Below are 25,967 nucleotides of genomic sequence, written 5' to 3'. Positions count from 1 at the left end.
AAAAAAAAAGCGGCGGTAGGTTGTTTCACATTCATGAATTTTCAACAAAGCATAACAAAAATCGCCAACTGCTCAATGATATATAAACGAAAATTTACAGCCAGTCTATCTAACATCTTCTCAGAGTTAAAGAACGGGTTCTCTTAAAAAACAAAATATACAGGCGCATACTGGGAACAGTTGAGATCCTCTTCTGTACGCAATTTTAATGACATTATGACATACAACTTGCTCCAACAGGATTTGAGTATGAGAATGAACCATTCCATCTAATCGGACGACTCATTCTAGTGACTACTCGTAGCTACTAGAAATGACGATGGATACTGACCGCCAGAATGGATGATGTGACGACCTACGTTGTAGTTGGAAAGGGTGTCTCGCAACTTCTCAAATTCGGGTCGAATCCCGTAAAATCCGCTGACCTCCAATGCCATTGATTCGTCTTTGTCGAATATCATGCCCCCTGGCCAGAGCGAGATTTGCAGCTCCACAATCTCATTCTTGCTAAGCTTCTCTTCATGGTCATGAGGATGCCAGACATAGGCATCAGAAAGAAGTTTTCGCTGACTTGAGGAAAGTCCAGGCTCAGGCAATGTAGCTCTGTGCGAGGCTCGCAACCGACCATTGGGGCCAACATACCTCCAGATATTGTCCTTTGGGATATCTTCGGGTTTTGTACCTTCAGGTAGGTCTTTGAATGGGATGTTGAAGTACTCCAATGCGTTACCCTTGGAGTCTAGCTTTCGTAACAAGACAAAAACGTCCATGTCATTGTGATCTGGAGTAGACATAAAAAGTCGCACCTTAGAGAAACCAGAAAGTTCTGTGTATTTGTCGAATTTGAATTCAAAACGGCTGAAGTTACCGCCCCTTGCTTCTGCATCATAGCTCGTGGAGCAGACTGATTCGATAGGATGCATCGATAGATGATTCGTGGCTGTATCGAGATAGAAATTCTGATACTGAAATTCTGGTGGTGGGTAAGTGGTGACTGGTCGGTTGACTACATTAGGCCTGTTGTAACCCAACAAAGACAAGCGAATTCGGGGAGTGTTTTCCCATCCATTGTTGGCAGAAATCATGAAATGATCAAAAAATCTTTGTAAGTCGTCGTTGCTGTCTGACTGATATAGATCGTGCCATTCTTGAGTAGTATGAATCCGTAACCTATGAAGACTGATTAGCACTTACTCTGGTAAGGTAGGTTACTTGCTGCTGAATTCTTGGCGTACCATTTTTCAGACGAGGATGACAAGAGATATCCACGAAAAGAACCCTCAGTATGTAGACCAGTCGAGTAACTGGCTGTAGCATACATTGGTACGTTGATTCTGCCAAGCTTGGGTTTCTTATCTTCCCAGTACCAATTCCATAGCGGATATTTATCTACCATAGCACACACATCTTCTCTTTGGTTCTTGCCACCGAAAGTAGAAAACACTTCATTCCAGAAGGCGCGATCTGGAATACCTCCCCGACAAATTGATTCGCGGTAGAAATCTCCAAGCCCTTCCCATGGCGCAATAGCCTTGAGATGAGGCGGGTTTTCGGCAGCTATGAACCTAGACAAAATTAATCAACAAGAAGTTGGTTAGAAGCAGAGGATAGACTACCATTGGGCTGCGCCGAGCCAGGAGTTCCCCGCGAGTGCGACAGATCCGTTGCACCATGGTTGAGCAGCAATCCATTCAATCGTATCATAGCCGTCACGACCCTCCTAATTTTCGATTATGTCAGTGCTACCACAGTTGATTTGTGGTAGATACACCTACTTGAGTTCCGAAGACCTGTATGTCTCCATGTGAATTGAAGGCTCCCCGAGCATCAACGTTTACAACAACATAGCCTCTTTTGCACCATTCTGCCGGATCAGGGCCCTCAAATTTTTCCAAGCCACTCGTAGCTGCTAACGGGATACCAACGCGCGAGGGGAACATATTGAGTAAAAAATGGCCTAAGTAAAATATTAGCATTCCCAGAATAGCACCCTGCATATCTGATAGAAACACTTACCACTGCCGGTCTTACCATAAGGACTCCACGGAAGCAATGCGGGCTGTGGAGAGTTGTCACTTTCCAAGGCGCGGAACACATCTCCATATAGTATCACTCCATCTCTCAGCTTGATTGGTACATCTTTCTCCCAGATCAGGTCGATCGGCAGTGGTCTTGTGCCCGTAGCTTGCGTCCAACCCTTTTTCAATATACATTTTTCAGTGGTGAAAGCGTATCTCTCGACGAAGTCGCCAGCTTTGACGAATTTGACTGGGCGATTCACTACAGAATGAGACATACTTCAAGATTGGAGTAGCAAGGAAGGGCTAAGTGAAGGCTACTAAAGGAAATGGGAGAGGATTTATATGTTATTTTCCAGCCAGCGCAAAGACCAAATGTTATTCCAAGATATGGCAACAGCCATATCTTAGGCCCACACCTCTGTGGTCTATGTAGTTCCGGTTTGTCATGCAAAAGCTTAAGATACATTCATTTAGTAACGAAAGCACCGTTGTTTCTTCTCTTGGATCGTTGAGTGGACTATGATCTACTCCGCACGGAAATGTCCGCAAAGAATTCCAAGTTTCTACACTTGTTTCACAGGGTTTGGCTGTTTTCTGGGCTATGCATATTGCATGAGGTCGATGATCCGGAAATGTTATACGGAATTACGGAATTATGGATTTCACAATGAAACTTTGTGGTATTTGATTATGATTGATGATCCGGGAATATTGAACGGAATTATGGAATTATGGAATTATAGATTTTGCTGTGAAACTTTGTAGTATGTGGTTGTAGTTGACTACTTAAAAATATTCGATGGAATTACGGAATTACGGAATTACGGAATTATAGAATTATGGATTTCGGAGTGAAACTTTGCGGTATGTGATTACAGTTGACGATCCAGAAATATTCAACAGAATTACAGAATTATGGATCTATAGATTTTGCAATAAAACTTTATAGTAATAGTCGGCTTTCAAAATTCTATGTACATGAATATCCTGAGAAATCGTACAAAAAAAGAAAGGATAAATATGACGTTGCAAATAGTAAAAACAAGGAAGAAAAGATGAGATGAGGGAGATGAAAGATGAAAGATGAAAGATGAAAATGGATACCGCGGGATTGATTTATGGGAGAAGTTATAGACTGATTACAGCAGTGGAGAATAATTAATGATGACGAAGGGAACTAGGAAAGATTTGTAGAGGAAATATTGTAATTGTAATCATGTATCCTTCGAACAGAAAGAAAGATACATAAATCCATGCTGCCGTCGCGATCTATCCTTGTCTCCAGGAACAGTGAACTCTCTCGACCCCTTTCCTTATGCAATCTCCATGTATCTTATTCTGTTCAATCTTTCAAATGTTCGTTTGCCTCGAGCTTGATCTTCTCCTCCTCCTGCTCCTCCGCTACTGGTTTCTCGCTTACTTCTCGTTTATCTTTTAGAGCCTCTGGTATTTGGCTATCACTTCCTTCGCTCTTAGTCCCAACGGTTGAACCCGCTCCCTTTCCCTCCTATTATTCCCCGCTTTTCCCCCCTTCCTCTCCTTCGGAAGTCAAGAACAGAGATTTCTCTATATCCGAATCAGATGACCAGAGTAAATTTCGCTCGTATGTGGAGAAAAAAGATTCATCACCGAGCTCAGAGACTTCAGATTCTGTGTCGCTTTCAGAATGGGAGGTTTGGCTTGCGGATGATCCCCTTCTGGCCTTTCTCTTTTCTTTCTGTGATTGCCGTTCGAGATTCTCGCGTGCATTTGCGCAATCGTGCTCAGATTCTAATGTTTTGGGATTGTTGGGCCCAAGTGTTGCTAGTCTATATGCATAAGCACTTTCAAGATAGAGCAGGGATTCGGAATGTTTTCCTTGATTTTCGAGAACGAAGGCTAATGCATCCAGATACAGGATTGTGGTACTATGATCCGATCCAAATATTCTTTGGCTGTCGCGGACCAAGTTCCGGTAAATGGCTTCAGCATCAGCATATTTCCCTGCCATTTGTAAAACACAACCAAGGGCGAAGACACTTGCCAATGTCTTTATGCGATCTTGCCCGAGAACCCTCTCTTTTATCTCGATGACTCTTCTGAAAATCCTCTCGGCTTTAGCAAGTTGTCCTCTTTCCATAAAACACCATGCAATGTTGTGTGTTTCTGTCAATACACCAGGATCTTCGGAACCATATTTTTTCCTGCGAACTTTTAGCACCTCTCGTTTTATATGAAACGATTCTTCGTATTTATTTTGATGAAGCAATGCATCTGACAACCAGCCACGAGCATTTAAAGTTTCAACGCCCTCCGGTCCATATTCCCATACACACGCTACCACCCATTGACGAGCAATCTTCTCAGATTCTCTATTTAAACCGCTATAAATGTAAAACCGCGTGAGATTTAGATAATATCGATACAACATATCTCTACTGAACGCCTTATCTTTCTTGAGTGTAATCATCAGCTCTTGAGCCTCTTCATACAAACTAAGATGGGATAGGAGCTCCTGCCGGAGAGATAAGGGCATGATGTACGTTTGATGAGAGTAGCACTGTTCGAGAACTGTTGCCACGAGATAAGCGCTGAGAACTGCGGAGCCGTAGCAAAGTTCCGAAGAAGCGCGCATGCGAATCCAGTCCTGAACCAAAGGGTGTAGAGACAGATGACAATGGTCATTCTCGTCTCTATACCAGCTTTGGATCAGGGACAGTCGAGAGAGATCATTCAAAATATCCACGAATTTTTGTTCATCCCATTTCTTGTCTTCGTCAACAAACAAGAGAAAAGGTTCATCGATCTCCATCACTTCGGTGTTTGAGGAGAGTTCTATTGTGCAATAAGTCTCGAATAATTGTTGGGATATTTTTTGATGGTCGAGAAAAGCAAACAAGGTCAGAATCCTTGACTTATATTTCTTCTCATCATCAAGCGTCTCTAGTTGTTGGTAAGAAAGTTCCCAGGTCGTAAAGACGTTCAATGCCGTTTCGTCCGCAGCCTCTCCAATCTTACGTCGATATTGTGACATTCGTGGCGTCTCCCGCAAAATTGCTTCTCGTTGGCGATTATAATTATCCATGAATTGGGATAGTGCAATCTTTTGACTTTGGATATATGATCCTGCCTGTGTAATAGCTAGTGCATGATACCCCAAACGATCAACGATCGCGTATGCGTCGTCGCGCGATGCGGTATTACTTACTCGGCTTTGTTTAATGAGAAGATCACAAGCATCATCTTTCGGGAGCCCATGTAGCTCAATGTCATGATCTTTTTCAGCTAGTAAAGCAGTATCTGCGTGTCTACTCGTGATCAAAATTCGTCCATCTTGCCCCGATGGTATGAAATCAGGCAGATGAAAACTTGATGGGTCGTCATGATTATCGAAAATGATTAGCCATGGCTCATTCCAGTCCTGAAGTCTGTTCAACACGGAGGCAACTACTTGGTCGTCTTGCGTTGAGCCAACTGGGCTTTTGATATGCTCCAGTACTGACTTGAAATCTTTCTTGACCGTGCTCTCGGATGTTGCATCAATCCAGAATACGGCTCGAATATTGTTCTTTCTTGCACGATGGCAGTACTCAAGTGCAATTTGAGTTTTACCTTGGCCTCCTAACCCTCGAAGGACAACAACACGAGACTCAGATTCAGAGGATAATCCCTTTTCGATCTTGTTCAGGATATCTTCACGCCCAATAAAGCCACTAACACGGCGATTTGGCACGATGAAGTGGTTTTTGTTAATGTTTTCTGTGGGAGCGACAAAATCCGATCGAGAATTCATCTAGGTGAGTATTAGTTGGAAGTTGTATGGAAATTTAGCAATTTGTTTGGCTACCGATATAAGTATAGACTTGACATCCGTAACATCATTTGCAACCGCGCCTACGGTCGATTTTATGTCTTTTGCATTGAGATCAACTGTTTGAAGAAGAGATCTTTGAAAATCAGCAGAGTGAATGTGTCATAGATGCGTGCTCTTACAAGTCAATCTTTTGGATATGGAGACTCAACAAGGACTTCTCTCTTTCGAGATCCGCAATCATAGAGGATATCTTTTTTTCTGATCTCACTGCTGTAAATGCTTTTCGCAATTTTACTCTTTTTGCTTCATCCGGAGTAGCAAGATAACTTTCGAGGCTGTCCTTAATGTCTTTTGCAGAATTAGAACAAGTTTTCACAACCGAATACACTTCGGAGGTTTGTAAAGAGGTATTCTTAATAACTAATGCTAGAAGATTGATGAATTGCTCGATGTGTTGTATGTGCCCACGAATCTTCTTCGGACCATTCTGCGTCTGCGTTTTGATATCGTTCAAGAATTTAATGGCATCATAGCTTTGCTGGGCGATTTGAGAGGAGGCTGCGATGGCGCCCAAAATAGATAATGGATCCATATTCAAAACACAAAATGATATGTCTTATAACATCCATACACACACACATATAGTACAAAGGAAGGAAATTTTTTGAAAAAGTATCAAATTCGAAGATTCATGAAATGCTTGAATAATACTGACATAGCTAAACTGAAAGTGGGCAGAATATAGAGATCTCCGTAATATGATAGTTCTCATATGCGCGAGCCGCAAGATGGAACAGCAAATCGTACAGGGAACCGAACCCAGCCTTGTCAGCTTGCCATTGCAGGACAATTCATAGGCCATGGTAAATTGTAGATTTTTCCCGATATATGCAAGCCAGCGGTCAGCGCGTCAACTGCACAATTCTTTGGTTGAACTAGATGGGCTATGATCTAAGCCACCGGAGAGGTTGAGTACAGAAATGCTTAGATAGAGAGCTGGCGATATTTTGGGTTGTGAGTGTTATCTTGCGTTAGATGATGAAGCAAGGGGGGCTAGGGGGTCGAGAAATGCGTATTAACGGCGATGTCTGGGCCCCAAGAAGATTCTCCATTGGAAATACCTATCAACTTTTAACTGAAGGGTCTATAGTCCAACACATTTATGGTACTAAAGCTCAATACCTATGGTCTCGTATTTGCTTTGATTGAATGGGTTCATTCCTGCATGTTCCTCGAAGAAAGGAATTCGGTCAAGATATCGTCGAATTGAAGGTAGAGTAGAACCGTGCAGCTGGCGTAATGCCTCTCACATCACGTGATAACGAGCTCTAGCGTGTATCAGTCGCGTTGACAGTCTGTGACAAAGGATCGCAAACGAAACACAAATTCAATTTGAGTCTGTTTATGCCGCCAATTGTCTTGCTTTGCTTTCTTTCATTTCAACGTAATACTTTCATATACTCTGGATTGTGCGAACACAATCGCCGGCATTTCTACCCGCATATTCCAATTCTAATCTCAATGAAATGCAGGACTTTATTGATTTGATAAGTTCGAGTCCAGAGCCAGAACTACCGAAGACTCGCGCCAAAGTCGCACCTATTGTCGCCCCCAAAGCTCCATTCAAAGATCTATCACAGAATATCTCCAGACCACCTACAGTCCAGCGCTTTGACTTCAGCTTTGCCAATTTCGATAATTTGACTAGTATTGAGACAGCGAAGGCCCCGCCACCAAATCCGCCGATACGATCTCCCAAAACAAAAGCTTCCAAGACAATACACCTTGATGATGGTAACGAGCTCCAATTGTGGTCTGATGATTTCGACACGACTATTGGTTCTGTATTGAATAGTGCATCTGCAAAACGGGATACTGGAAATTCGAAGCAACGACAAGGCGCCAATGCTCCTATCGAAATAACAGACTCAGACGACCCATTCACTTCTCCGCCACCTGCGAAACGACAGAGAGCATCATCACCAAAAGATAGAGTCCCAAGGGCCGCAGGCGGATACCACCGCACTGTTTCGAATATTGAGTCCGTCCGAACAAGTAAAGCAAGACCGCCCAAATACAGGTTGAATAGATCAAACTCTTTGGGCGCAGACCCTTTATTGTTTACAAGCTCGCCGGATGCGACCGCTGCTCGATCGAAATATGGCAAGGGAAAGGCACCTTCGACTCGATATGACGATGTCGATGATGCTGACGAAGTGGAGATACCCCGGAAGAAAGCCAGCAAGCCAATTTTTTTGGATGTCGAGGATGAAGATGACTTTCCATCCATTGAGAATCTGAAATCCTGGAATCCGCCACCAAGGCGATCGAAAGCGATTGAAGAGCCAATGCTACATCATTATGATGATTCTACACCCGAAAAGAAGAAGCGAGAGAAAGTTGATAAATCTAAAGAAAAGGCTTCGAGCGCAGCAGAAAAGAAGGCGGCAAAGGATGCTGAAAGGGAGCAAAAACGTATCGACAAAGAGTATGCCAAAGCAGAGAAGGAGCGAGAAAAAGAAAAGGCAAAGGACCTGGCTAAAGTCAACGTCGATCGTACCAAACCCGAAATTTCGACTCCGGAAATGATTGTTGATTTACCTTCATGTATTCAAGATAAAAGCCACATGGCATTGAGAACTAGAATCGATGTTTTACTGAAGGAATTGGACGTTCAACAATCTCAATGGGAGAATTCAGATCTAGTCATCAAGTGGCGTCGAAAGGTCATTTCGGAATACAATGAAGAAAGTGATATATGGGAACCCAAACCACGGCAAATCAAGGACGAAAATCACATTCTATGTATCATACCAGCCAAAAAATTCGTTGATATGGTTTTAGAAAGAGGAGATGTGGATCTAGATACTCATGTTTCTATCCTCAAATCACAATTCAAATCATGCAAGCTGATGTACCTTATTGAAGGTTTAACTGCATGGCAGAATAAGAATCGGAACATAAAAGACCGTCAGTATCAAGCTGCAGTGAGAAGTCGAATACCAGAGGATGAAGTGGCCAGTAGCAGTGCCAATCAGAGGAGAAAAGCAACACAAGCAGACGAATACATTGAAAATGCAGACAGTATCATTGAAGACTCTTTACTCAAATTGGAAGTCCTCCATAAAGTACAGCACCGTTTGAGTACCAACACACAAGATAGCGCAAAATGGGTCGCACAGTTTACCAAGCACATATCTACAATCCCGTATCTAGCCCAACGCGAAGCTCTCGGTTTGAATTTCTGTATGGCGGGTGGTCAGTTCAAATCTGGAAAAGATACCGCAGATACATATATCAAAATGTTGGAGGAGATACATCATGTTACAGAGAAGATGGCAGAGGGGATAGTAGCTGAGTATCCCACGCCCCAGGCTCTGTTGCAAGGATTTAAAGAAAATGGTTCGTCGGCATTAGAAGGATGTCGAAAATTGGCGAACAAGAATGGAGCACTTACGGATACGAAGATTGGGAAGGCAATTAGCAGGAGAGTGTACAAAATTTTCATGGAAGAGGATCCGGAGAGTTTTGACATATAGGAGTGTGTGGACTTTGGATTTTGGGGCATATGTTTGGGGTCTTGGGAAGAGGGAACGAGCGAATATTATCAATGTGTGGGGTTTTAAAGGGGGATACACAGGTCATTATCCGACAGGAGGGGTTCGGTCGGTGTCTTTTGGTGGTTCCAGAGTCTTTGGGCTCAAATTTAAAAGGAGTATTGGGGTTAATAATGTCTCGGTAGGAAGTTTACACGGTAAGGAGTATTAGATATGGTTTTGTATTTGTATCGATATTCACCACGAGTAGAAAATATTTCTTGTCTTACGATAAATGAATATTCACGCAGAACACCTCATCGTACTTCTTCACAACAGTTCTCTCTCCCAAAGATGTGTTTGTGTAATGTATGCCTGTGCGGAATAGTTATTTATCACTAAGTCCAAATGCAGCTGCAGATAATTATTTAGGAAACAATTCCATCTCTCAAGAACCCGATCACCTTATTAATTAAAAAGAAAATAAATCTACGCCATCGAAAATATTCGGTTTTAGAGCCATCTCCAGACTCGATAAAGAAAGAAAGTTATCCCTTCCCATGCATGTATCATAACTTCATCTCAATCCTCCATTTCCTAAACCGTCATTCGGTATGCCCTCGTAACCGTGGGCTTGGATGAGATAATAGCTAGAAGTACCCGACTTCTGCTTTATGTACCAAGCTATCCATATTCCTCCGATTTCCTAAGCCTTCCTTCCCTAAAATATCCGTCCATTTCCTTCCTGAATGATTTGGTACCATGTGAATAGCTCCCAAAACCTGATCCAAAAGAAGTTTAAAGTAAAGTAAATCATCAGACGGGAAGCTCCTCAATCTCATATTGTTCGTCGAACCGTCTATTGGCTTCCCTCCTAGCTCTTCTTTCTCGACGTCGTCGATCATCTTCGTCGTGAGTATCTCTTCTTGTTCTCTCATATGAATCATATCCATGTCCATGCCTCGTTCCTCTCGTTTCTCTCCTATCTTCTTCTTCTCTAACCCTCTCCCTTCGATGTCGATATGCTCTTTCATCATCATCCTCCACATCCCTCCGTCTCCTCTCCTCCTCAAACCCTCTCTCACCCCTCCTTTCCCTTTCCCTTTCCCTTTCCCCCTTCTCCTCCCTCTCCTTAACCACCCTCCCCTCCCCCTCCCCCTTCCCATCAAAAAACCCCCCACTCTCAAGCACCTGCTCCATCCCCACCACCGTAGCCGCCGCAGCCATACGACTCTTCCACGGTCCCCCCTCCGTCAACAACGTAGCCCCAATCGCCAACCCCATCATTCCCAACGTCGCCGCTAGATTTTTCGGCGTAACTTTCTTTTTCTCACGACGAGTTTCATGACGAGTATCTCGTCGAGAATGCGAATGAGGATGTGATTTCTCATTTCGAGAACTGTGGTGATGTCGTGACATTTTGATATTGCTTTCGACCTCGGTCTTGATATTGGTCTTGACGCTGTAACCTTAACCTTATCCTTCTGTAAAATCTATCGCTTTTCGACACGCAAAAATCGCAATAAAACCAACCAACCAAACAAACAGCAAGCAAGAACTCTCCAAAAGCGTCCAAAACTACCATCCAAAAGAATCTCACTTCTTCACCCAAAATCTTTCTTTATAAACAAAACCACACTCCGAAGAATCCCACAATCGCCAGCAGACTAAAACAAATGAATCACAAACGCGGCTGAGCCGCCGCAAACCGTTGCCTGACGATCTCGAGTGGATCAAATTTTTGTGGCGGGGGCGAACGCGAACCTATGAATTTTGGCTTATCCCTCACTCTTTCAGGTGTGAAGAATCTTTTCCCTAGGTAGTACTTCGTAAATGTATGACTCTCAGGCTGAAAATCCTCGGTGAGCAGAATGGTGAATGGTTGAATGTGAAATTTATGGGGTTGTGAGTGATAGATACCACCTGGGCATGTGAAGATTTTCGGGGGTGTGGAGGCTGAATATCAGATTTTTTTGCGATAAGAGGTTGTGCGAAGGGTGTAACTTGTGAATTTGTGGATTTGGGTAGGAAGATGGGCGGATTTTATGGAGAGGGTTGTGAAGGATTTGATTTTATGAGACTCAATGAGAGAGGATGCGTGGGTGGAGGAGGGTTGATGGAGGGAATTTGTTTCTTACTCATTTGTTGGGTATCTTGGTATCTTACTTGGATATCTACCTACCTAGGTAGGTAGGTACGTATCGTTGCAGGTTATTCGATATAGGAATAAGACATTGATAGGTAGTATGTGACCCGATTTCATGTACGCGTGATATAATACGATCTCATGATCACGCGACCAAACCTCTCGACTCTCCTTTTCAAGAGTTGATTTGCAGAGGTTTACTGATGTACGTCGTACTCTACCAGAGGATCTTAAATCTTAAGAGGGGTTAAGAGTAATGAATGTACTGAAGAATGTCTATGCATTACCAAAAACATCAGATTTTTGGGACATGTACTACCACGTACCTAGTTTATATATACTTTTATTACTCCACTCGATCTCACCCTATCTCATGCTAACTCCTCTCTACTCGTGCTGCCAGAAAGTATGCAACTCTGACGCTAGATGCACATACCACAAGATGGTAAACTACAAGAGGACTAACCTGGTTTTTATAGCGCCGGAGTTGCATACTTTCTGGCCGCACGAGTAACACTTATTAATGATCTCCCCTTTCCCGCAGCTAGCTGACTAGCTGACGAGCCCTATCCATTATACCCGTGGACCCTTCAACCACACTCTATTCCCCCCATTAAACCCTCTCACCCTTTCATACAAACACATCTCTATCCATTATTCAAACAACGAGTATCTCCACAATCACGAACAAGCTTTAATTAACCTTCTATGTACTAACACCAACCCCAGGCGAAGCTCACGAGCAAATCATCTATTCTCCATTACTCTTTCCAACGTTCTGGCGTTCGCATAACAAACTCTAATAAGAACATCCAAAATTCCCCATGCGGACCCACTCCATCGTGAAAATGGAGTCTTGACTACTTTGTGGCAGCGGTCGTATTCTTTCGTATACCGGTACACCTTCTACTTCGGAATCGTAGGCTGTATGATTACTGATACATCCATCGTATTCTATCCATCCTTATTGATCGGATTCCTAAACCCTTGCACTTCTTTTGATGGCCCTGCTTTGAAGAAGATTAGACATATGGATCCCAACGAGGGGACTCGGTTCAGAGAAGAATGGGACAGGAATCAGTCCCTATCAGTAATTGATTTAACACACTAGCAGTTGTGTTGCCGTAGAAGAGTTGGCAGTACACTCGTATTTTATTGATATATAATTGCATTCCCATTCTACTGAATATCGAATATCGAATATCTCAATCAGTCACTACAATCGTTTACGTCGTCCGACTTTCTATTGTGGATATTGTTCTTTTCAAGTCGTCTTTAAAAATGAAGGGGGCATCTTTAATCAGCACGGTTTTGCTACCCGTGCTATCAGTTAATGCGGTTTACACTTGGCCGTCCGAGTATGATCAACTAGAGGATATTCTTTATCTTCAACAAGGTTATATACGTTTTGGCTTGAGAGATGGTAAGTTTTCGGAAAAGATATTTCAAGTTGATAATGAGAATGAATGGTCTACTAATTTTCGCATCAGGTGTGACGCCGTGCGATTTCTCATCGTCAGGAGGTGGGCGCCAGTCAGCTGCGGAATGGATAAGAACTGCTTATCATGATATGGCTACCCATGATGTAGAGACTGGCCTTGGAGGACTCGATGGTTCTATAGCCTTTGAACTTGGCCGAGCAGAGAACCCTGGTGATGCTTTTAATGCTACCTTTGCATTTACAGAAGACCTTCGCTCAATTAAAGCTTCGTCGGCCGATCTTCTTGCAATGGCCGTTGTCGTTTCTTCAATGGCTTGTGGCGGTCCAATCATTCCATACAGAGGTGGACGAGTCGATGCCATGAAAGCTGGTGTTTCTGGCGTACCCGAACCTGATCAGGATTTGGCGACACACACTGCAATCTTCGCAAAGCAAGGATTCAACACTGCCGAGATGATAACCATGGTGGCATGCGGCCATACTCTCGGAGGTGTTCATGGAGTCGATTTCCCCCAGATTACTGGCGACGGCAGCGAAGAAAACTTTCCAAAATTTGACAGCACCTACACCACGTTCGACAACACTATTGTAACCGAGTATTTGGAGAACAACTCGACCGACCCGCTTGTGATCAGTCAAAATGATACCTTCAACTCCGATAAGCGCATTTTTGGTGCTGACAACAACAAAACGATGACATCTTTAGCAGATCCAACGAATTTCCAAACGCAATGTTCTGACATCTTCGCTCGAATGATCGATACTGTTCCTGCAGACGTCACACTTTCTGAAGTCATCACACCCATTGAAGTGAAGCCATGGGGAATTTCTCTTTTCTTGGCTGGAAATAACACTCTTTCCTTCGGAGGATACATCCGCGTTCGCACCACCAACCGCAACGCCGATGATGTGACCGTATCTCTTCAATACCGTGATCGTAAGAACAACACTTCGACCACTACAATTCCTGCCACTCGAGAACGTTACTTGTTGGGCCAGAGTTATGGCTTCGCTTCAGAGGTCTTCACTTGGTATGGATTCAGCACTGTTCTTGATGCTACAACCGGTATCTCGTCTTTCGATGTCATCTTACATACCGTCGGTGCAGCTGATGAAATCATCACCAATAACGGCGGGGGTTTCCCACTCTCAGACGCCATTTTATACCAACCGGCACAATCCTGTCAGCCACAGGTAGCCGTCAATGACGCAGGCCAATGGAATATAACAGTTACTGCAGCCGTTCGTGCCGATCGTATCAGCGAACCTGTCGCCTTTGACTGGGTGTCTGAACGTGCCATACCAGGAGTGATGGTGAAATCACTAGAAGTGCAACGTACAGCTATGGAGAAGGCGAGTGAGGAAATCGATGGATATTATTTATTCAGCGGAACGAAGTCGATCGATAATGTGCAATGGTCTACCACGTTTGATGTGGTATTGGGAGAGGGAGATGACGTATCGAAAGTGGAGTTCCAGTCGACGTCGGCAATGGCCACGAGCTGTAAGGCATTTTCTTGAATTACGAACTAGTCGAATTTAGTAATGAATGATAGCGAGAATATCTCTTAATGATAAATCAGTTTTTGACCCAATGAGACACTGCTGTAGATTTGAGTTCGCTGAATCGTGATTGTGAGCTTCGAGATATAGTCAGAGCAGGTTAGACAGTATGTCGGACAAAACAATACAGACCAGGGAAGACATGCACGCAGCATCCTGACAATGACAAGAATGCAAGGATTGGTGGATGTATCCAGTAGAACATGCTCAATGTTGTTCGTCATAGTTGTATAGCACAACATTTCCTCGGGCATTAATAACATTCCACAATATAACATCACCTCTCAATTTTGCCTACCATTCCCACAATTCCAAACCGATCGACAATCTTCATATTGCAGACCTTTTCCTTCTCCTCCTCCATGAGTATCCGGTACTTCTCTCCCACATAGAATGGACTCGTAGCTCTATACGTAACCTTTTTGGGCAAAAGTACTGTAAGCTTATCATTCCCTGTGACCCCCTCACTCTTTCCTATAATATGCCTCCAGAAATCAACCATGTGTATCAAGTTCAACGGGCCATGTACGACGCAATCTCGATGTCCCTCAACTTTCCGACACCAGTCCCGGTCATAATGTATTTTATGCGCGTTGAAAGTTAAGGCAGAAAAGCGGAAGAGGGATATTGGTGAATGGGTAATAGTGTGCTCGTATTTGACGGCAGGAACTGGAATGAGGGAAGGGAGTGGCGGAAGGGGAGGGGGATTATTAAAATCAATTGCTTGTCTAAATAGCCAATTTCTGGTTGTATTTTGATTTAGCATATATTATCAACTTCCCAAATTCTCAATTCACTCCTCCAATTGAATGACAACTTCAATGTTCCAACAAGATGATATGGCGAGATGAACTTCACTTACCTTCGATCCACAAGCGCAAGTCCCTTGGAATTCTTGAATGTCTTTTCGACCCCTACAACTATCATCTCATCCCCAGCTTTCGTCTTCTTCACTTCTGCACTCTTCAATGTCGTCGTTTCCTCTGCCTCCTCCCCCGTCACCAGTTTATTCCCATCCACCCATTCCAATTCCCCGCCAGCCCACATTCTCCTTGTAAAAGATCCTGGCGGGTTGAATATCGTATCCGATCCATCAAGCCCCAATTTATCCTCGGCATCTGGTGGTGTGAAATATACTAGATGGTGACAGGGAGGAATGGGAAGGGCATCAGGGCTCGACTCTACTGCGAAACTGGAGGAGGGATCAGACGAGCTATGAGAAGCAAGCGTGGCGCTCAATCGCTGGAGTTGATTTACATCGAGGTATTGTGAGCGGACCAATGGACCATTTGTTGAATGTTCTTTAAGCAGCATAGAGGCCGATGCAGATGCGGTTGCATCTTTTGCGTGTTTGGTCGCCCGAAGGCCATACTTGATGAGTGAGGGTATCATTCTGGATTAAAGAAGTTGGGCTCAGGATGGGGCTCGAGATGGGTGGTTGGTAGGGTTGAGGGTTGAAACTACTAGGCTCCTAGGTAAGCTCTCCAACACCCCGCGTCATCCACGTTAGGTTAGTAGATGCTTAATTTATAGTTTATCTTCGGGCTCTATCGTAGAATCTCCACTAAATAAGAGTTCCGACAATCCACATGGGCCTGGGCAACCGAGGTAACTTTCAATCAACCTCAATTTCAATCACCACTACAGCCACAAGCCCTTTCTTTTTTCCTGGTTAAAAAATGTAAGACTTCTATTATTGTACCTATGGAAAAGCTCTGTATATCCACAACATCTCTATTCCAAATGGATATCCCATATGTTTCATCTGATCTCCAAATATGCACATTGTGGACGCAAAATGTTTTAGACGCAATCTATGGTCTCCGAAAGATACACATGAAACCATAAGGATGTTTTATGTCGAAAAGTACGGGGTTTAAGAATAAACAAATGAATGGCAGTGAAACAACCGAGACAGATAGAAGGCAGATGGATTTGAAATTCAAAAGTATATTCAGGATTCGCGCTATTGCGATTAAAGCTTGCTACTGTACTACACAAAATACCCCCCCATTGGAAAGGTTGATAGATGGATTTGAACGAATGCCCCATAACTCCCCTCCTTGCGCCGAGAAGAATAGATCATCGTGCAAATACCCTCTGTTCCCAAATCGTATCCAAAGTGGAGCTCGAACTCCTCCCCTCGTAACCATCATCCAATTCGTGTCGTGTCAATAAGATTACCATTTCTTGTGTACCACCTGACGAATGAAATCGTGAATAGATATAAATGATGAAGAAAGAAAAAATTATTTAACACATCTCCCTACTTTCCTCCAATCTTTTGATCATCTCTCTTTCCTTAGGACTGCGGGGACTAGCATCAATACCGAGAAGTGCCGAGATACTGGTAGCGTTGTTCTTGATCTCTTGGCTAGGTGATGGCAATCGTTGAGGAGCTTGGCTGTTGTAATGATGATAGCTTGCTCGGTTGAGATTTGGCATGTCTGGGGAGACACATGGGGTTGGTGGTCCATTGGATGCGACACCTTGCTTCCAGGTCTCCTCGAGTAAAAGAGGAGATACACCTCCGCCATACTCGGATGCGATGACGTTCCAGAAAGAGTTGCGATGAGCTTCGTATACACGACGAAGACGTTCTTTGTCAACGCTGGCAACAGTGACTGGGGTGGAAGTCATGACGCAATCGAGACGAAGAGCTTGATCCGATGAGGAATCATTAACTGCGTGTCGAGAAGGGGTTGGCTTTGGGAGAATAGCAATGGGGTGACCAAGAGTTCTAGAAGGGCTGTTGGAAGCTGAGCGGGATAGAAGTGAAGATGCAGATGGGAGTTGAACGTGTTGAGGTGATTGTGGTGAGTAGTTGTAGACAGGTGATATGGCTCGGAGATGGGTAGCCTCATCAATTGGAGATGGCATTCGGAGAGGTAAAGTCGAAGATTCTGAATTGGAGCTACCGGAAGAAGTCATGGAATTGGTACGCTTGCGGCGGTTGCTTCCATGGGACAATTGATGATAGTGAAGACGGCAAGCCAATTCAGTCTTCTTCAAATGAGAAGCGATATGCTTGTAAGGCATTTTCTGAAGGCGAGTTTGAAGAAGATAAACTTCCTAGAATAAATTGGTTAGTAAGTTTTCTTATTGGAGGTTTCTGTTTCATTCATACCTCATCCTCGCTCCAAGCTCTGCCGCCACCAGTGGAAGCCGTTTTACGGTTCTTCTGGATGCCATATTCGTGTCGTTGGGCTACGTCGACTGGAACGTATGTGGATGATGCCACTTGGGTGTTCATTTGGTTTGAAGACATGATGATAGTCGTTGATTGATGATAAATTGAAAGTATATTGTGTAAAAGATGGTTGAGCCGGCAATCGAAGAATCGAAAATGTTGTTAAAAGTTGGTATAGAATATAATCTTTGTCAAAAAGTCGGAATAAGATAAGTAAAAACAGGATATAACTACAATAAAGAATGTAAGGCAGCCAAACCAGTTGGTGAAGAAAGGAAAGTAAATATTAGCTGCGAAATAGGTAGTCACGTCAAGTGTAAGGAAAGAAGAGGAAAAATTGAAGAGCAGCACGTTGGGTATTATATGAAGAACCAACTTGGTCGTCTGGAATATCGATAAAACCAAGTTCAGTAACCTCTGAGGTTCAAAACCATCTTACAGGGAACGACGAGTAGTCGATGGAATCACAGTTTCTGATTGCGCATGGGTAGAGTTGCATATCTCTATGAGTTTTCATCCCGTTTCTGCATCAAAATAGTGTTTCTTAGGTACTGGGGTAAATGATGTAAATCTCTGTTTGACGTTTGAGGCGGGGTCTCAAGTACGATGACCTTGATGACATTCAAAACCTGCGTCGATATTTCATGGGAGAACTCTCCCAGATGGCCATCGGAAATTGAAATCTCCGCAAACGCAAACTTCTGGATGGTTGAGTTTGTACATACGGCCCATGCGACTTCGCAACGAGGCGTTTTCTCATGGCAACATCAAGATGGGCAATGTAATTATTGCAATGGACGATTTCTGCAATGTTACAAGACCTGGAGGGGTCGAGGGGGAAGCGAGTTTCGAAGAGTTTCGTACCGGGATTATGGTGACCCTCATTGACCCTCGAGCCACCGATACCAAGGACTTTAAAATTCTTATCTCACTTATCCCTCCTGGGAAAAAAGCTTCGAATGCATGAATAATCGTGGAGATGGGACGTAAATAAGACCAAAGTTGGAACAATCGCCGCGCGCCTCGGTGATCATGCTTGATATTCCAGTGTTTGGACCATTTAGAACCGTTTGGAGTGGCTCAGTAGTACGACGCAATTTGCCCTACACAACAAGGAGAAGAGCAACCAAGAACTGCTAGCAAGAAATGACAGGTCAGGAATAGGAACAATTAATGTCAAAATAGAATAGCGTCATTAAATTTGTCGTCGCACCGCACAGGCACAACACTATCTATCCTTAGCTGAGGTACTAAGAAACGTTGTGTTGACGCAAAGCAATGGGGCTCGCAGGAGATACTACAAACGTGCTCTCCAACATTCTCTCTAATCTGCATTGAGCGTAGAAATACTAAGAGGTCGAGAGGTTGGTTGATACTGAATACAAGTGGACAGTCAGTTCGATTAGAGTCTGAAATTAATGAAATATCTCTGCATAAGACGTTTCGAGGTATTTTGAGATGTGATAATGAAGCTATTGAGAACTTTTCATGTCAGATACTCGAACGATTGATTCGATTTTTTTTCATCGTTCGTCTCAAATCATGTAAGATACTTGAATTTCCAAATTGAAGCAATACAAGTGTTGGAGAAAGAGATTGGCCAGTGTCCGGAAGGATGAGCGTCCGATCTTTTGGTGAGCTCGGTGAGGTGACATTCCACCAAAAAGGTGTGTACTGACGGCCCGTACTGAGTCCTGACTTCCTAATACATACCTCCCCCCTGCTAGATAGGTCTACTTAATTAGGGGGTAGTTAGGGGGTAGGTGGGAGGTAATCGATCACCAAGACATCAAGGGTTCTAATTCTGACAGCCACAACAGCCCTATAAGGAAAGTAAGTAACGGGAAAGTCTAATCATGGATGTTGTTAGTGTATTTGGGTTAATATGCTTAACTTTCAATGGATACACTTGTATGAGTCGTATCTGATTCTGATCATCAAGGGTCGGAAAGTTTAGACTCAAAGGGTATGATGGAGAGTCTAAAAACATGAAAACTGGACTAATTGGGGTTTACTTTTCAGATGAAGGGGAAAAGTCGTTAATCAAACCTTGTCACCTGAGCACTTATTTGGAGTAGATGCTCGGTAGATAGGACCTACTTGAGCACCCCGGCCTACCTTGAATTGAACATTGGTACCTTTAGAGTGGCTTTTAACCTTCCAAGGTTGTTATCATCAACGGATCATTCGACCCTTCTTCTTCTACTACTACGCTATACGTACCTAGGTGCTACGTAATATCTACTTTATCCCTTGACTACCTACCTACATATACGATGATATACACACCAATACATGCATACGAGATGCGATACCAAGAACGGATAATGAATCGCCTAACTACTCGTACATAGCACACATTAACGCTTGTTATTCTAAATTGTTCGACTTGGCAAAGTAGTCACTCTGAAATGGGATTTGAGCAAGTATTGGATGAATATGGTGGCGTGGCCTCAAACAAAGTCGATCGAATTCTGTCACTCGTTATGTCTCGAGGTCATCGCATGAAAAGAAAGAGTTTTCATAACGGTGAAGGAGTATAATATCAGGTACATGACCCTACTTTGGTAAGCAAGAACATCTCACCAGTAAGAATGTCTAAAAATGCTCGGAGGATAAACTGTTAGCTTATTTATGCGCCTGGTGCGCTGTTGTACTGCGGTTACGACGTTCTGAGATGTAATGATTTGTTGGTTAAGGTTCATTTGAAGACATGTTGTGTTTTGATTTTCTAAATCCTATCATCATTTCTACTCCGCAAATCTCCACCATGGAACAATTAGAAACTTGTTCTATCTTTCCCCCTCTTTCGCCCCCAATTTGTCGGATTCGACCCATCCGAGTCGAGGGGTCATGTAGAGCGCATCGAAATGAAAGGAATCAGAATGACAATCAAGACACTATTTGTGATAATGTGGTTAGAACTTTGTGACACATATCACGTGAAAAACACGTGCGCATACCAACCATTCCTCTTTTTTCTTCCTCTCGGATTTCAATGTTGATGCAATCCAGAAGATGGTCGGATGTGAGTGGCCAGCAGACTTTTCCTCCGAGTATTATTCCATACCTAGGTAGTTTTACAACTATGGCTAGGTGCAGATATGCCAGGATTCATACGCCGTTACTTTGGTTAGCCAAGATCATGCATGTATCCGGAGGTATTCAATTTGACAGTCTCACTACAGTTCATTGTTCACGAGGTATACTTGCTTAACTTCCACAATATAGCCGTCAAGAAGGGCAGAGTCACGAGTCCCCTTGTTTGATGGAGAAACAAACTAGTAGAATCGACCATCTCAAACTTCGGAGGAACCCAAGGGGTTGTTACTTTGGAACATCAAACAAAACAAACGAACGAAAAAAGCCGTTTGAACAGGAAACTACCACCTCAAGGTTTTCCTCAATAAGTAACACCTGTCCGCTCTTGACCCCCTTCGAGATCCCCTTGAAACAAAACACATGGAGCTAAAATTGTTTGTTTGCTCTAGTCTTACGCTTTTTTCTTTTCTTCCCAGAGCCCAAATCCAGAACTATCCATCTCCTGAAGACAATCCAAACGGTCGGGTCCACCATTCATGTTGTTGGGTATATGAATCCCAACCACTCTTTTCCAATCACGGCCCGAGGATCCCGTTTATCATCCAATAACCGGCACGGAAGTGTCAACGAGTCCATGTACCGCTTTTCAATTCATTTTGCATTTAAAATTTGAATATCATGTCGGCGAATGCCTGGTGCGGGCTGCGGCGAAGCAACCCCAATTTCGAATCATCGGGAACGCCTTGCAGTTGATAGCCAACATTTCTACCATTCACAATGATCTCTTTGCGCCGTTTACCTTGGCCTCATTATTTGATTGCATTATCAAGGTAACCCAAAGGTCATTCCTTGTACTGTACATACGGAGATATATGTAATTGATGTCAAAGGATTGAAGATGCACAATGCTGTCAGATTAACCAAACATTGCCAACTTGATGCCTCGTACACGCATGGACCTGCACATGGATTTTCAATTAATAAAGGGACGGAAACCAACCTAGGGGGGAACAGAATTAAATAGGGGAGGTTCCACGAAAGGTGACGGACCAATTCATATTGATCAAATAGTGACAACAACTCAAGCCAAGATCTGGATGAGAAGGAAGAAGTGCGATAGCCTCGTCTAGAACTCGAATCCTCTATACACCGCTTTGATTTCAAGGTGTTGATACGAGGACAGTGATTAGGTACTGGGATATTTCCAATGATCTGAGATATACTCCCATCACACATCTTCTAGCTTGAAAGCAATATTGATTAATACGTCTGGTACAGGAATGAGTACAGAGAAACCATGGCACATTGGCAGGAGAGTGGATTGATCGATAAGCTCCAAGATGATAATTTCATTTGTCGATATGCTTCTAAACTAGGTAGATTGCGAGATGTATGGGATATTGTGCTAAATGTTGCATACCCCGCAGCTTTCGGTTCTACTTTAAACGACAGGACAGCTCTTCAACCATTCAGATCTCCCCTCTGACAAGCATCATTTATCAACCTCCAATCAGGAAATTGATATTCCCACCATTACATGCATCTTACTACTGCACATCGAGCTGAGTCAAAGCAACCAAGCAAAAGCCGGCAGAAAATGTATCACGATGACTTACTTCTCTCCGGGGTCAAGGAAAATTATGAAATGCAATTGACTTTGCATCCTCTTCACCAACAACCCACGTTCATCCCCTGCCCAGTGTAACCAAAGCGCCGGAGAAAGACGAAAGAGTTTGGGGGCAGGTCGAGTTTCCTCATCTTTGATACCTAGGGATGACTTCTACAGACCCTTGTATTTGGTGGTAGCACAAAGGTTTACAATAAACGCAGACGTGGATCTGACGATCTTTCCACTAGGAAAAGACATGGATGATGACCATTCATGTATGCTCATTCTCTCACCCTCCTCATCCACACCACTTGTCAGCCTGTTTTTGCAATTCGAGCCAGCCATTCCCCTTGACCTTCCGTCCTCGCAAGCCGCGCTGGAAATGAGAAATCCAGAAGTATGCTTGGGCTAACGAATATATATTAATACATGGCCAATACTTGAAATTATGGAGATGCATCTCAGGCTCTTGTAGTGTGTGCGATAGAACTATGATTGGCACTTCAGCCGCTCAAAGTCACTGCAAGGACGGTTGGTATCGTGTATGTACCGTGGCCCGATCGTAGACAGGCATATTTATTATTGTTTCTTCCGGCTTCTATTCCTTGTCCACATGTCATGTCCTTGGAACATGTACCGAGGATACTTAATGTCTGGATGTGGCCGCCCCCCTCTAGTCATCAGATCACACCTATAACAACAAAATTCCCCATCATCAAACTTCACACGAAATCTTGCTTGTCACACAATATTAGATGAATGGGCCATCAACTATATCATTAACATCTCCACTTCCCCAGACGCCTTACAGGTTGTCCTAGGATCCGAAGTGGTGCCAAGCGCTTCCAACGGTCTTCGGCAAGATATGCAAAGAAAGGGATGTCAGCCCTGTTGACTACAATCAAACGTTCCCAAGTACATGAGAACGTAAGTATCTTTGTATCTATACCCCAGCCTCACACGGTGATCTTATGAACCAATCCACACGCGAGCCTGCAGCTCCCTCCGACACCTCTCTCGCGCAACAACCACCTAAAAACTTCTCGAACCTTCCCGACCTCGAAGATTTCTCTGCATTCTTTACCTTTCCCGCGCACTCACCCCCGACCATCCATCCAATGTCTAAGCGTGTAGATAGACAAGAAATCGATCCTAACGCGAGCTTTCAACTCTCACATAATCACCCATCGACTACCGACACGTCTACCCTCAAATCCGAGATTCCTTCGCCAGCTAGCTCGCGAAATAAGAGACGCGCCACGGGCCCTGCAACGGCAACGAATACTTCGGTTTTCAATATGCAGGCGGGTTCATCTATTGCAGGACCTTCTTCGGCGGGTTTAGATGATCCCAATATGGCCTCGTCGATGGCACCACCTGCTAAAAAGAGTCGTACCAATACTCCTTGGACACCTGCTGAAGAGCAGAGATTGAAGAATATGAGGGATGCAGGTAATAGCTGGGCGGATATTGCAAAGGTGAGATCAGATGAAAGTCTACTTTGAAGTGACCCAAACAGACTTTTCATGTCAAGTCGCACAAAGCCTGGAGACGAAGCTAAGACCTGAAATTTGTGTTTGTAGACTTTCCCAGCAAGAACTGAAGGAAGTGTTAAGAAGCACTGGTACAAGGTAAAGATATACTTTCATTCTCATCATTTTCTCCCCATACATCTGTCTCGCTAGTACGAAAGTAGTATGGGGTGGTTGTTATATGACATAGACTAATAGATTTTTAGGACATGCATTATGCGGAATTCGCGGAAGATGAGGTACGTTCTATCTTTGCAGCATATCATGCATATGGTACGTGCTGATGCTCAAATAGAGTCAGGCTTTGCTCGCGGCCATCAAGGATTACGAGGCGAATAAGTGGAAGGCTATTGGACAGAAAGTTGGAAAACCCGCCAAGGTAAGCTTTTATTTCTTGTTGTGGTTTGACTTTTGTATCTGGGACATCTCGTCTTGAGAAATACTGGTCTTGGATACGAATATGTATCTGTTGAGATGGAGACACTAGTATCGATACACTAAATAACCCATAACTAATCAAGCTTCCTATCCGTCATCTAGGCTTGCGAACAGTACGCCAAAGATAATTTTGGCGGGAAAATATAAGGGGGGCGCTGGATGGAATCGGGTGGGATACTTTTGGCGTGCTATTTTTTTTTCTCTCTCCTTTTTTTTTCGTTTCTTCTTCAAAATATTTCATTTCGGTACATGGCTTCGGAAGGAAGTACAGGATGTTGGCTTGGGTATTGGATTGGCTCGGCTCGGCTCTTGGTTTGATATCATTTGGTTTGAGGAGAAAGTAATCTTAGCTTATTTTATATGTACAAGCTTGCATGGATGTTTATTTGTCCATTGAATTTATGTTGATCTTTTCGTGCGCTTCTGTCTTTTTGGGTTTGCAACTTCTATGCTTGGATTGGATTGGATTGGGTTGGCTTGGTGGGTTTATTGCATGATTGGTGGATGGGTGGATGGTGGATGGATGGATGGATCGTGGATGGATGGTAGGATGGACGGATCATGGTTGGAAAGAAAGGCGCGTTTCTATATCACTATTAAGGCGTTTGAATAAGAGCTCCTCTCATCTCATCTCCTCTCATCTCCTCTCCTCTCTCTCCTCTCTCTCCTCTCTCTCTCTCCTCTCTCTCCTCTCTCTCCTCTCTCTCCTCTCTCTCCTCTCTCTCCTCTCTCTCCTCTCTCTCCTCTCTCTCCTCTCTCTCCATGGCGTATCTTTGATCTGACCGGCTTGATATCTTTCGCTTCTCGTCTCTTTACTTTGGATTCTGGATTCTGGAAATGAATTTTTTCTTGGGAGTCTGTGGTTGGAGGTTCTTGGGCTGGACTCTGGAGAGTGTTTTATATATATATATATAAATATCTTTAGTTTCTCTTTTTTGATCTCTTTTTTGATCTATCTTCTGAATTATCTCCTAACTTGTACCTTTCTTTCTTTCTTTCTTTCCTTTCTTCCATTCTTCCTTCTTTTTCGTTCTTTTCCTCACCTACATACCCACTTCCTTATCATCCACTCCACAACATTCATTCATTCATCCCAAACAACCGAGTTTGAACTTTAGAATCTTTGAGTAAGTGGGTTTGAGGAGATGAGGTGGTGAGGTGGTGAGGTGGTGATGGGATTGGAGGGTGGGATTGGATAGATTGAATAAGGTAGGGAAGGGCAGGGAAGGGTAGGATGTGTAGTTTGTATTGTGTAGTTTGTATTGTGTGGGATGTGGGATGGGATGGGATGGGAAGTGTGAAGTGTGAAGTGTGAAGTGTGAAGTGTGAAGTGTGAAGTGTGATGTGAAGTGTGAAGTGTGAAGTGTGAAGTGTGAAGTGTGAAGTGTGAAGTGTGAAGTGTGAAGTGTGAAGTGTGAGTTTTGAGGTTTGAGATTTGAGGTTGGAATGGAAGGGAATGGGAGGCAAGGGAAGGGAGGAATGGAAGTTGGAAGAATAGGAGAATATAATAAATGAAATTTCAGCATTAGCATGGAGGATGGAGTAGGATAGGATAGGATAGGTACCATATAAATAAAAGAATTAAAAATGGAAAGACGTTTTGGTATATATGTATTTACTTGTATGTATTTATGTATGATTCGAGGTGTGCTTGAA

The 25,967-nt window shown here is 43.5% G+C and overlaps 8 protein-coding genes across 8 annotated transcripts; 3 read left to right on the top strand and 5 right to left on the bottom strand.

The window, feature by feature from the left end:
* Positions 1–124: 124 nt before the first annotated feature.
* On the bottom strand, positions 125–2,324 carry EAE98_007193 (uncharacterized protein). Its single transcript, XM_038954816.1, has 5 exons — positions 2,017–2,324; positions 1,776–1,957; positions 1,617–1,720; positions 1,236–1,565; positions 125–1,170 (listed from the first exon to the last, which is right to left on the bottom strand). Exons 1-5 carry the CDS (start codon positions 2,294–2,296, stop codon positions 288–290), a joined length of 1,779 nt encoding a protein of 592 aa, XP_038808958.1. The 5' UTR covers positions 2,297–2,324; the 3' UTR covers positions 125–287.
* A 635-nt stretch (positions 2,325–2,959) lies between these two features.
* Positions 2,960–6,504, bottom strand: EAE98_007192 (uncharacterized protein). Its single transcript, XM_038954815.1, has 3 exons — positions 5,994–6,504; positions 5,848–5,947; positions 2,960–5,793 (listed from the first exon to the last, which is right to left on the bottom strand). The coding sequence occupies exons 1-3, from the start codon at positions 6,404–6,406 to the stop codon at positions 3,532–3,534; spliced, it is 2,775 nt and encodes a 924-aa protein (XP_038808957.1). The 5' UTR covers positions 6,407–6,504; the 3' UTR covers positions 2,960–3,531.
* An 836-nt stretch (positions 6,505–7,340) lies between these two features.
* Positions 7,341–9,353, top strand: EAE98_007191 (uncharacterized protein; the record flags this gene model as incomplete). The annotated part of the gene is made up of 1 exon (XM_038954814.1): positions 7,341–9,353. The coding sequence occupies one exon, from the start codon at positions 7,341–7,343 to the stop codon at positions 9,351–9,353; it is 2,013 nt and encodes a 670-aa protein (XP_038808956.1).
* Positions 9,354–10,166: 813 nt separating this feature from the next.
* EAE98_007190 (uncharacterized protein) lies at positions 10,167–10,769 on the bottom strand (the record flags this gene model as incomplete). The annotated part of the gene is made up of 1 exon (XM_038954813.1): positions 10,167–10,769. The coding sequence occupies one exon, from the start codon at positions 10,767–10,769 to the stop codon at positions 10,167–10,169; it is 603 nt and encodes a 200-aa protein (XP_038808955.1).
* Positions 10,770–12,777: 2,008 nt separating this feature from the next.
* Positions 12,778–14,458, top strand: EAE98_007189 (uncharacterized protein; the record flags this gene model as incomplete). Its single annotated transcript, XM_038954812.1, has 2 exons — positions 12,778–12,919; positions 12,987–14,458. 2 exons carry the CDS (start codon positions 12,778–12,780, stop codon positions 14,456–14,458), a joined length of 1,614 nt encoding a protein of 537 aa, XP_038808954.1.
* Positions 14,459–14,618: 160 nt separating this feature from the next.
* EAE98_007188 (uncharacterized protein) lies at positions 14,619–15,993 on the bottom strand. Its single transcript, XM_038954811.1, has 2 exons — positions 15,363–15,993; positions 14,619–15,243 (listed from the first exon to the last, which is right to left on the bottom strand). Exons 1-2 carry the CDS (start codon positions 15,890–15,892, stop codon positions 14,778–14,780), a joined length of 996 nt encoding a protein of 331 aa, XP_038808953.1. The 5' UTR covers positions 15,893–15,993; the 3' UTR covers positions 14,619–14,777.
* Positions 15,994–16,753: 760 nt separating this feature from the next.
* EAE98_007187 (uncharacterized protein) lies at positions 16,754–17,768 on the bottom strand (the record flags this gene model as incomplete). The annotated part of the gene is made up of 2 exons (XM_038954810.1): positions 16,754–17,572; positions 17,628–17,768. The coding sequence occupies 2 exons, from the start codon at positions 17,766–17,768 to the stop codon at positions 16,754–16,756; spliced, it is 960 nt and encodes a 319-aa protein (XP_038808952.1).
* A 5,252-nt stretch (positions 17,769–23,020) lies between these two features.
* Positions 23,021–24,941, top strand: EAE98_007186 (uncharacterized protein). Its single transcript, XM_038954809.1, has 5 exons — positions 23,021–23,819; positions 23,925–23,972; positions 24,080–24,112; positions 24,169–24,252; positions 24,414–24,941. Exons 1-5 carry the CDS (start codon positions 23,313–23,315, stop codon positions 24,456–24,458), a joined length of 717 nt encoding a protein of 238 aa, XP_038808951.1. The 5' UTR covers positions 23,021–23,312; the 3' UTR covers positions 24,459–24,941.
* The last annotated feature ends 1,026 nt before the right edge of the window (positions 24,942–25,967 follow it).

Source organism: Botrytis deweyae (assembly GCF_014898535.1).
Source record: "Botrytis deweyae strain B1 chromosome Unknown BDEW_016, whole genome shotgun sequence".
NCBI classification, from domain to species: Eukaryota; Fungi; Ascomycota; class Leotiomycetes; order Helotiales; family Sclerotiniaceae; genus Botrytis; species Botrytis deweyae.
This window is presented reverse-complemented; position numbering and strand designations above follow the sequence as displayed.

Excerpts from the sequence above, each read along its gene's own strand:
- EAE98_007188 (XM_038954811.1), bottom strand. The coding sequence starts at position 15,892 with ATGATACCCTCACTCATCAAGTATGGCCTTCGGGCGACCAAACACGCA. Across the intron at positions 15,244-15,362 it reads CTTGCGCTTGTGGATCGAAG|AAATTGGCTATTTAGACAAG; the intron begins GTAAGTGAAGTT and ends AAATACAACCAG.
- EAE98_007192 (XM_038954815.1), bottom strand. The coding sequence starts at position 6,406 with ATGGATCCATTATCTATTTTGGGCGCCATCGCAGCCTCCTCTCAAATC. Across the intron at positions 5,948-5,993 it reads CATATCCAAAAGATTGACTT|ATCTCTTCTTCAAACAGTTG; the intron begins GTAAGAGCACGC and ends TGATTTTCAAAG. Across the intron at positions 5,794-5,847 it reads TCAAGTCTATACTTATATCG|ATGAATTCTCGATCGGATTT; the intron begins GTAGCCAAACAA and ends ATACTCACCTAG.
- EAE98_007186 (XM_038954809.1), top strand. The coding sequence starts at position 23,313 with ATGAACCAATCCACACGCGAGCCTGCAGCTCCCTCCGACACCTCTCTC. Across the intron at positions 23,973-24,079 it reads TTAAGAAGCACTGGTACAAG|GACATGCATTATGCGGAATT; the intron begins GTAAAGATATAC and ends ATAGATTTTTAG. Across the intron at positions 24,253-24,413 it reads AAGTTGGAAAACCCGCCAAG|GCTTGCGAACAGTACGCCAA; the intron begins GTAAGCTTTTAT and ends TCCGTCATCTAG.
- EAE98_007193 (XM_038954816.1), bottom strand. The coding sequence starts at position 2,296 with ATGTCTCATTCTGTAGTGAATCGCCCAGTCAAATTCGTCAAAGCTGGC. Across the intron at positions 1,566-1,616 it reads TGGCTCGGCGCAGCCCAATG|GTTCATAGCTGCCGAAAACC; the intron begins GTAGTCTATCCT and ends AATTTTGTCTAG. Across the intron at positions 1,171-1,235 it reads TCATCCTCGTCTGAAAAATG|GTTACGGATTCATACTACTC; the intron begins GTACGCCAAGAA and ends CAGTCTTCATAG.